Here is a 10,771-nt window from a genome sequence, read left to right as displayed (position 1 = left end):
TTGCAGCTTGAGATTGAAACTTGAAGAAGAAAGAGAATATCAGGAACTGTTTTGTGGCACTCCTTTCATTTGCCACTATCTCATACATTCTCATTTTGTTTCTAGAATCTTCTTTTCTTGTTCCTCAAGCACAGCAACACTTGGAAGACTTAATTACAAATACAAAAATTAAACAAACAGAAAGCCAATAACCCTTACCTTATTCAATTCAATTCCAAATGGCAGCCAGAAAGCTGATTCGTGATTTTTTACTGTCGAAGCGATCTCTTTTTCTTCCCTCAACATCTCACCAGGTTCCTCTCTTCTCTCTTCTCATCTCTTTTATTTTCTTTTTCTTTTTTTCTTTTTTTTTTTTAAACTGAAAATTTGTCTCTTATTTTGTTTATATATTGCGACACGACAGGGTTGGAGGACTACGAGGTTGTCTTTGGTTTCGGGGAATAGGTGTACGAGTGTTGCTAGATATAGTGTCTTCAATGAGTTCTCTAAGAAGATTAAAGGCGAAGCAGTTAGGTATTTCTCTCTCTCTCTCTCTCTCTGCTTATTAATTATTATTGCCTTTACAAATTTTTAATGTTTTACTCTCTTTAAGAAAATATAAATTATTCTGGCACCCTATGTTATTAATCCTGATCCTACGAGAAAGCTAAGAAATGGGGGGTACTTTAGGTTAAAATTTCAAGAAATTGTAGATATATGGTGCAGTACAAGTTTTCATTTGTTTATATAAGCTTAACTTTCATGAGACTTGTTTCATTTTGAAAAAAAAAAGACATAAGACTTATTACAGTGAAAATTTTAAAATTTTTACATTATTTCTGAGCTCCTAGCAAAGTCATTAAGTTAGTTACTGCAGAATATAGCCGTGTTCTAACAGTAAGATTAGTAAATTTGTATGAACATTGTTGATGGATCAAATGATCTCATTAGGCCATGTAATTTTGAAGAGAAGTTTTTTTTTTGTTTGTAGTTTGTACATAAGAAAAGTATCTTGATATGAATTGGTGATGTTGATGTTGAGGATTATGTATGTAAAATTTCATAAATAATATAAGTGTTTAACTAAATTAAATTTGGTATGGAAGTTAGGTACAATATCCTGCACCTGCATTGGACAGCACTTATATATGACTTAAAAGAGGTATCAAGTGAACCAATTAAGAGCTGTGGCATGGTCACTAGTGAGTACACTTAGATCTCAATAGATAGTATGAAGTTTAGGGCACATAAATAAACTTATGAAGATACCTCATTCCTTGCTCTAATTAGAGTGTAAAGTTCTTCATATCATAAGTTAATACGACAATTCATACATACATCAGTAAAATCATCTCGGTTCTAACATCGGCAGTGGAATTACTTGTCAGTATCTAGGGGTTGAATTCCTAGGATTTAATCACCCTACTCTACATGCATTTGCATGTATTCACCAAATATTCGAATTAGATTTTCTCAAAAAAATAAGGAAGAGATTAATTTGGATATTTTCTTGAATCTAACAAGGCAAGAATCTCTTTTGATGGGTCTCAACAAACCAGCAAGAAAATCAAAGTTTTTGGAGAGCTAATCATAAGTCCTTGTTCATTCATCGAATTAAGCTTTTTATCGGACTAACAAAGTTATAATTTGAGTACCATAATTTGTGGGTTCAAGCAACATAATTCAGAAAATTTGAACCTTAAATAACTGTATTTCACAGGTTCTTCCCAAAAATTCGGGGACAGTAAACAGAACCAAGCAGATTCGAAACTGAACCAATAAAAATCTCATGCTTTGGACCATGCATCTTGATTTAAAAGAAAACATAACCTGGACATTTTGTCTTCATGTTTAATGGAGTACACAAAATAGAACCATAAAGTTATATTGCTTGAATTCTTACTTTGTGCACCTGCATCATAGACTGCTCCAAGACAATAAATGACATGCTTTGGACTTCAAGGTCCACCAGCCAAGCAAAACCAGAAAACTCGAACAGATATCACATCCAGAACAATATTTAGGGCTCGTTTGATGGACAAGATAGGATATGTAAAGAACCAATTCAACTCAAAAGCTTAAGCTATTGGGTGAGGTTACATTAATGATTTTATATATCTCAACACGCCCCCTCACACGAGAGCCCACTGGGCTTGAAGGGTGGACAATGCACAGGCCCACCTACCTGTGCGAAGAAAGAAATTCCACTTGAAAGAAAGTGGGGGGCAGCGAGGATCGAACCCGGGACACGAGGCTCTGATACCATGTAAAGAACCAATTCAACCCAAAAGCTTAAGCTATTGGGTGAGGTTACATTAATGATTTTATATATCTCAACAGGATAAAGGTAGGATATGATATGGGACTGATAAGGGTAGGATATGATATGGGGCTGATAAGCCTATATCATGTCCTGTGTTTGATGAGCACCTGATTAGCAATCTGATAAGATTATGTAGAAGGAGAAAGGAGAAAGAAAAAACAAAATATAATGCAATAAATATAAATATATTGGGTAGCGTGGGGATATATTGGGTATTCAATATTGGTATCCTATCTTGTTGAATCCTAACCCAGCTCCCCCCATAGGATAAGAAATCATGTATTGGATAGGATAAAATGAGACAATAGGATAAGCTAATTATATCCTATTGACCCACCAAACAAGAGATAAAAGTAGGATATGATAAGTTATCCTATCCTATCTACTTTATCAGGTGCTCCAAACAGGCCCTTAGTATATAAACACAGAAAACATTAAAATCTTAGGAAATCCGGACCGTTAGTATCAAGAAATTTCACTGGGCTATTTGACAAGAGTATAACATGAAACATAAGTAGAGGAATTGAAACAAATCTGTGGTACACAGAAGACAGAAGTAGAGTCTGTCAAAAAAAAAAATATGTATATATATATATATATATTAAAATCTTAACAGATTTTTATAACATGTGAACATGAATTAACACACAAGATGAAGAACCTTTTAAGGAAAATATCAAACTTTTTAGAAAAAAAAGTTCACAGCCAAGCTTTTAGAGTGGAAAATTGAGAAATGGTCTAGGTTTCCTACCTCAATGGTGAATGGAAGCTGGACCAGGACTTCAAAATTCCTTTTCTGGTCCAGTTTCTTGCTTTCTCCCTTTCTTAGTGTTTCTCAGGTTAGCAGGAATTAGAGTGTGTGAATTGTGGTCTCTCTCTCTCTCTCTCCATCTTGTACTATTAGCCTCAATGATTAGTGCGGCATGGTTTGGGATGATGAAAACTTCTTATGCTGCCAAGTGCCACAGGGGTACTATGTGGGAGAGCAACAGATTTTACATCTAATATTTCATGTTAGAGTGCCGAATCAAGTCCCTGGAGCAACAACTATTGTTTGGGTGTCAACCAATGAAGTTCTAGCTCCCATGATAGCTATTTAATTCAGATATAACATGATTATGAACCTAGATTACATCTCTCTCTCTTCTTACTAGGTTGCTAGACCTCCCCTTTTTTCCCCTAAAGCATGCCTCCTTTTCCTTGTTTGGAGAATTCTCATAATGCAATTTACAATACAAAGCCTTACTTTTCTTCTTAATATAATATATAATTTAATTTTTCATGCCACACAAGTAATACAATCTATTGGCAAGGCATTTGGGAATTCAATGTCGTATTTGGTAAGGCTACGTACAAGGATTGCCCTCATCCCTACCCTCGTTAATCAGGATTTAACGGGGAGTGGTTATATATAATTATATATATAAAATACTACAAGAGATATATTATGTTCTTGAGATATTTTCTGTACTTTAAGCAAATTGAATTATGATTATGCATAATAGGAAATGGTATTGTTCACTTTTTCTTATGATACATACATAATCAATTTCTTCTATTTATTTCCTTCTTAGTGCTTGTTATCACCACCCTTCAATTGAGTTATGAAGAATAGGTTTATAGAACGCCTTCCTGCCACAAATTGAAAGAATAGACCTAATCTTTCATATTTGGAGATGACAAAACTTCAGCTTTGAATACTTGTTTATGCTTGTCATGGCCTTGTGTATGATGTTCTGTTGATTCTATCCAAGGTTTTTTTCCTTCCATGTATGGGTGTTTCTGTCTCTATTTATTTCATGTCTTTGATGGTTGTAGAAACCCAGAATTCCAACAGTCTGTCAAGGAGCTGAAGGAAAAAGCAGTTGAGCTGAAAGGGGTAAAAGAAGAGCTGAAAGAAAAGTAAGTCTTGTATTGTAGTGACCGTAATGTAACGTTAAACTTTTATGTTATTGATTAATAGGCTGAGACATACTATTGTATGTCAAGGCTGGCTCGACACTTCATTGGAGGGCCTGAGATGGTTAAATGGCGAATGCAGAACAAAGCAGAAAACTGAGAAGCTGTACAAACAGGTGGATGAAGTGTGGACAGAAGCTGAAGCTGCTGCAAAGAAGGTATAATCAAAGGTCATCTTCAAGTCCTGCTCTGGATTAGTAATGGAAATTAGTTATCAGATAGAATAAAAAAAAATCTCCCTTCTGAAGCTAGATAAACATCTTGGGGGTATATAACAAAGCACAACTAGTGTGCAAAGCCATTGGATAGCATGTATAATTGTGTAGAAAAGTCTAACGGGACCTTACACTGATCTAGATGCAAATTTAATGGTTAAAAAGTTTTTTTTTTTTTTTTTTTTTGTTGGGTAAAGAGCTGTATGCCTTAGATTTCTTTTATGTTCTTTTCTTTCCTTGTTTGTTTATGCAATGCTTTTGATTCTTCCACATTGCAATTATTATTGAACTTGTAATTGGGAACTTGGGATCCCCTTCTTTATCTATTTGATTAAGCTGACATGTTGCCTGGAATTGATTAGTAATTATACTTTTTGCAGGTATCTTACAATGTAAAAGAGAAGATTTCTGCTGCAACTGAGGAGGTATGTTCATGATTTACATATCCACCAGTAAATGTGATTGAAAGTTGATGGCTTATCGATATTACTATTACTCATGTGTAAATTAGGTGAAAGAAACTTTTGGGATAGGAAAGCAGGATTCTTCAGGATCAACTGATTCTTCAACCAAACAGGGTGCTGATGCAAAGCAAGGAAGTAAGACATCACCTGAGGAAGAGCAAAACCAGCAATTTGGGTCTAGTAATGCTGCAGATTCATTGTTTGGCAAATTTAAGTCAACCATTTCCTCTCCAAATGTTTCTGCTGCGTTTGAAAAATTAAGGGATGCAAAGTTAGTTAACGTAGCCAAGAAAGGTTATGACATAGTAAAAGAGGAGTTAAGTAGTAATCCAACTAAGAGAAGGCGTATTCCTTTCACATCAAGTGGTGAAACAAGTACAAGAACAGAACTTGTTGTTGTGCCCTCTAAACAATCTTGGTGGAGTAAGAAATTTGATGAGTTCAGGGAGAAGGTAACTTAGTTGCAGTTCCTTTGTAATTGGATAGTCTACAAACCTCTCCATTAAGTTATCTTCTCTACATTTTCATCTAGGTGAAAGGCCATCCTGCATCCAAGCGATTCATTAAGTATAGTGACCCAGTGAAGACAAAGAGTCAGGAGGTATGTTCTACTCCAGAGGTTCATTATTCTCCTAAAATAGTTATTTTTCAATAATTATTTATTCTGCTGCTTGCCTCTCCTGCATTCATAAAAAAAAACCCTTAATATTTTTGTTCAAATTTGAATCAATTTTATTCCTAATAGTATGTAAGAAGTTTTTATCAAAAACTCTTAGGAGGTAATTTGTACACATGACAAGGAACTAAAACATCAGTCTCCTTCATGATTATTCATGATCATGGATAGAGAGAATACAATCCACATTTAACTTCCAAGTCACCTTTTTGTGGCTTGGTATTTACATATCTAATGAAATTGACAGATAGTAGAGGACTTGCGGGAAAGATACGAGACCAGTGACAACCCCATTATTCACAAAATACAGGAGTATGTCCCTGAGATTCTCTTCACTTTCCTTGTACTTAGAATTACCACTGTAGTATTTGTCTGGTTATTGTCTAAATCGTAGTAATATATTATGCAAATTTAAGTGCTAATTTACCACACTTCTTCTACAGTATCAATGAGAGCATGTTTCAAGAGACAGATGCTGCAATTTCATACAAAGAAATACGTCAACGGGATCCGTAGGCTCTAATGCCCTTTGTTTTTATAGTAGTCTTAACATTTTTTATTATTTTACATGCTAACATCTTTTTTCTTTTATTTTGATTACATGCGCAGTTATTTCTCGTTACCAGAATTTGTGGCGGAAGTGCAGGAGGCAATAAAACCAGTGCTTAATGCTTACATCAAGGTTAGTGCTAAGCTTGAGCAGGAATGCTAAAACTGTGTTCTCTTTTATGTGCATTTGTATCATCGTTCCTTTTTGAACAAGATATCAATCTTTGGACAGAACTTAGGCATACTGCTTCACCTATTTCCTTTTCTTGTTTCATTTTCACTTCTCATAGGTAGTTGATCCCTTAGCAATTTGCATTCTATCTTTCTTTTAAAACAAATTTTGACATAACTGACATGAATATTTTCGTCCCAAACCAAATGATAAATCTTTACCCTCCCAAATAAGAGAGGGACAACTGGATGACAATGATAATTTGTGTTATTGGGCATAGGTTGTAGCAACAAATATGGTATTGAAGTTTGAGATCTAAGTCATAGATTATAAATAAGTGTGCAATATATATATATATATATATATATATATATATATATATATATATATATATGAGTAAATACCCTTTTTGGTCCTCAGCAAATTTCACCATGCCCGCTTTAGTCCCTAGCAAATAAAAAGGCCCATAGTGGTCCCTAAGAAATTTAAAATGGACCCATTTTAGTCCTTTTAGGGACTAATATGGGTCTTTTTTGAATTTGTGAAGGACCACGATTTCAACTAAATGGGTCCATTTTGAATTTCTTAGGGACCACAATGGGCTTTTTATTTGCTAGGGACTAAAACGGGCGTCGTGGAATTTGCTAAGGACCAAAAACGGTATTTACTCTATATATATATATATATTTTAGAGTAAAGTACCTTTTGGGTCCTCAACAAATATCACGGGACCCAATTTAATCCCTTAGAAAAAAAAAGTCGACTCGTGGTCCTTCTGAAATTCAAAATAGACCCATGTTAGTCTTTTTGATGGACTAACATGGGTCTTCTTTGAATTTCAGAGAGATTATGATTTCGACTAACTGAGTCTATTTTGAATTTCAAAGGGACCACAAGTTGACTTTTTTTTTTTCTAAGAGATTAAAATGGGCCCCGTGATTTTTGTTGAGGACCCAAAAGGTACTTTACTCTATATTGTAATTAATATGTTTGATTTACTCAATTGTGACATAAATCATCAATCATTAGATGGGTGCACTTTTTTGTTAGTAATCATTTTGCAAGGAAAAAACAATTGTATGTTAATTCTTTTGGATTTAATGCTATGCTTGGTGAGAATGATTTGAGTAAAAAGAAGGGAAGTATTGATATCAAATATAGCCCGAGAGAAGAAAGTGGTCGGATGCTGTTTAGATGTGGGGGATCCATTATCATGAAATGATAGTTTGAGGATTTGGATTCATAGATTTGAGGAGTGCAGTTGCAATAATCAGTTGATGCTGGAGAAGTTGTGTAATGAAGCAGAAGGAGTTGGCTAATGATGAGTTGTTAAAAGATGTTACCAGTGTCACTTGTTAAGTGCAAAACCTGATAGCAAGGGATAAAACACTAGCACCAAGTTTTGTCCTAAATCTAGTCGTTGTCCTGACAGGTGCATTTATGATATATGAATCAGTTTTTAATTGTATATACAGGGAGATGTTGAAACACTGAAGAAGTACTGTAGCTCTGGGCTGATTGAACGTTGTAAAGCAGAGCATAGTGCTTATAAAGGTCATGGTATCTTCTTTGATAACAAGGTGGGATTGCAATTTTTTTGAATCTTTCTTGCTGCTTTCTGTTCAATTACATTTTTGTTTTGAATGAGGTTGATAATACCGTATAACATATGGAGCACTTCAAAGTGTTTGCTTTTCTTTACTCTGCAAGAAAAAAGTGTTAGCTTTTCATTTTATCTTGACCTTTTTTTTGTAGATTTGATATGGTTAAGTGAAGAGAAAATTCATATAATGAAATAACCTTAATGTCTTCTTTGTTTAAACCAAGATTCAATCCTGATGAACTAGATATATAACATAGGTTACGTGACTTCCATGTGCAGAAGATATAATATGATTAGCTAATAGCTCTAGCGCAAAATAAAATGGGAGTGTGCGAGTATGGCACAAATATTTTCTAGAACACTGCAGAGATGGGAGTAAAGGGAGAAGCAGGACTGCTCCAAGCACCATTTAGATTAGCCTTAAAAAACGTGGTCCATCTTGTACTACAATTTACTAGCGTGTCTTCTTGTCTCGTACTTTTACAAGTTGAGGTTATTTTGCCACCATTTTCTCCTTTATTTCTTCTAAATTAATTTGTAATCATGTAAATGAAATATAATAGGCAGATTTTCTTAAGGTCAGATTGTAGTTTTATTCGTTAATGATGCAATTCTATGTTAAATACTTGAATTTTTTAGAATTTAACTTAGTTAAGCCTCTCCAACATCCTTTTGTGAATCCTGCACAATTTTTTCTACAGTGAAGTATTGATTAAGATGCTTGCACCTATTAGGATCTGTAGTTTGATTTTTAACTCTCCATGCAGATCCTGCATGTATCTGAGGCGGAAGTAAGAGAGACCAAGATGATGGGATCATCTCCGGTGATTATTGTAATGGTATGTAAATTATTACTTCCAGAAGTTCACTGCTATTTTATGAAATTGATTCTTATGCAGTAGAAATGAAAACTTACCATATGGTTTGTTCAATTATTCAGTTTCAAACTCAGCAAATCTACTGTGTACGTGATAGGAATGGCTCAATTACAGAAGGAGGCAAGGTGAATGCTGTGTTTTTACTGTTTATATTTCAATATCTACAATGTGAAAATGCGATTTTCTTTTATTTGCTTAAACACGAACAAAATCAGAATGGGTTAAATTTGATATAATTTTTGATGTCCCATTTGAGACAAGTGCTTCTTACTGGTGTAAAAATTTCAAAGACTCATGTACAACATAATCTTGATGTAATTCAAGTTCATTCCATTATATGTTGGGGTATTGATGTTCTGTTATTAGCTCATGTTTCTCCTATATAACAGAAATTACAGAAGGAATGCATCAAGTAAAGATGAATGATGTGTGTACTTTTACTTTTTGTTATTTCTATATACAATGAGGAAATGCCTGGTTTCATATTTGCACTATGTATAGATAGATTGGTTTGTTACATTCAAATGGGCTTAACAATAACACCCCGTCCCCCCTTCTGGCCGTCATTATGACTAAGTGCTGTCTGCTCTTGTATTTGGGGCTTTAACTTTGATTTTTTCTCATGGTTTTTCATGATAATGCTGGTTGTGTTGGTCATTTCATGAGTAAATTTTGTGTTGTCAAAATACAAGTTCATGTACAACATAATCTGTACATGTATGTAATATCCATTTTCATGAAGTGAATATACCGTTGCTTGTCTGATTTTTAACTAATTATGATTTTTTTACTAGGATACAATCCACACTGTATACTATGCTTGGGCTTTACAACAAAAGGACCATGAAGATCATGGAGAAGATGGTATTTACCTAATGTGGAGACTAATAGAGATGCAACAGCAAGGCATACAAGCCCTCATCTAGTTTTTCACATTCTAGCCTTTTTAGGGATTTGTATAATTGAGCCTTATATTCTATACTAGATGGATTTCATTTCTTGGGGCCTAGTTGTTAAAAAAATAACAATGATATTGGCCTAATTGAGCCTTTATATCCCTGTGATACATCCTTTATTTTTATTTTTTTGTGCCAATGATATTATGAAAAAATAATGTGCCCTTTTTGAGTTCATTGATGTATGTGAGATGAGCTAGCATGATTGGTAAATCACGACGTTTCTACTCTATTCCCAAGCCATTATATGATTTTTAAATTTTTCATTTAGATTTTCATATGAATATTATCATATTCGATAAAATAATAATAATAATTGTAACGCCCGGCCGCTTCAAGAATCAACGACTATTCCCACATACTAACACGAGACTTTTCAGTGTACTTTTTTCTCACTCGCACACTTCTCAGGAAAACTTTCCAGGAGGTCATCTATTCCAGAATTGCTCCAAGTCAAGCACGCTTAACTATGAAGTTCTTCTGTTCCGGGCTACCGAAAAGCAGATGCATCTTGTTAGTATAGGTAGTACTAATTAATTCTTATAAGTTATCCCAAACTGTGCAGCCTCATACCTGCACAGTCTTTGGAATCCCTCTCTTTCGGATGTTGATTCGATTCATCCGTTCATGTAACCCCCTGTCGGAAGCCTGTCAGGAGTCGCTCCTTGTCCGAGGCTCTTTGCACCGGCGATCACTCCCCGCCCTCGTCAGCGCTCGGGATGTTACATGCCCACTAGCTTCCGCCTGGTTCGTCCTCGAACCACACCGTACTGGAAGAGAGGCCTGCTCTGATATCACTTGTAACGCCCGACCGCTTCAAGAATCAACGACTATCCCCACATACTAACACGAGACTTTTCAGTGTGCTTTGTCCTCACTCGCACACTTCCCGGGAAAACTTTCCAGGAGGTCACCCATCCCAGAATTGCTCCAAGTCAAGCACGTTTAACTGTGGAATTCTTCCGTTCTGGGCTACCGAAAAGCAGATGCATCTTGT

General features: G+C 35.1%; 1 protein-coding gene across 1 annotated transcript; it reads left to right on the top strand.

The window, feature by feature from the left end:
* LOC133302772 (mitochondrial import inner membrane translocase subunit TIM44-2) lies at nucleotides 1-9,959 on the top strand. Its single transcript, XM_061502593.1, has 14 exons — nucleotides 1-293; nucleotides 404-513; nucleotides 4,121-4,204; nucleotides 4,344-4,419; nucleotides 4,857-4,901; nucleotides 4,988-5,392; nucleotides 5,473-5,541; nucleotides 5,864-5,928; nucleotides 6,060-6,128; nucleotides 6,226-6,298; nucleotides 7,813-7,917; nucleotides 8,708-8,779; nucleotides 8,881-8,943; nucleotides 9,613-9,959. Exons 1-14 carry the CDS (start codon nucleotides 219-221, stop codon nucleotides 9,742-9,744), a joined length of 1,443 nt encoding a protein of 480 aa, XP_061358577.1. The 5' UTR covers nucleotides 1-218; the 3' UTR covers nucleotides 9,745-9,959.
* Nucleotides 9,960-10,771: the final 812 nt, after the last annotated feature.

The sequence above is a fragment of the Gastrolobium bilobum genome, unplaced genomic scaffold (assembly GCF_033153095.1).
Source record: "Gastrolobium bilobum isolate Gb01-03AN ecotype WA unplaced genomic scaffold, APGP_CSIRO_Gbil_v1 utg20460, whole genome shotgun sequence".
NCBI classification, from domain to species: domain Eukaryota; kingdom Viridiplantae; phylum Streptophyta; class Magnoliopsida; order Fabales; family Fabaceae; genus Gastrolobium; species Gastrolobium bilobum.
The sequence above is the reverse complement of the archived record's forward strand: the minus strand, read 5'-3'. Positions and strand labels throughout refer to the sequence as shown.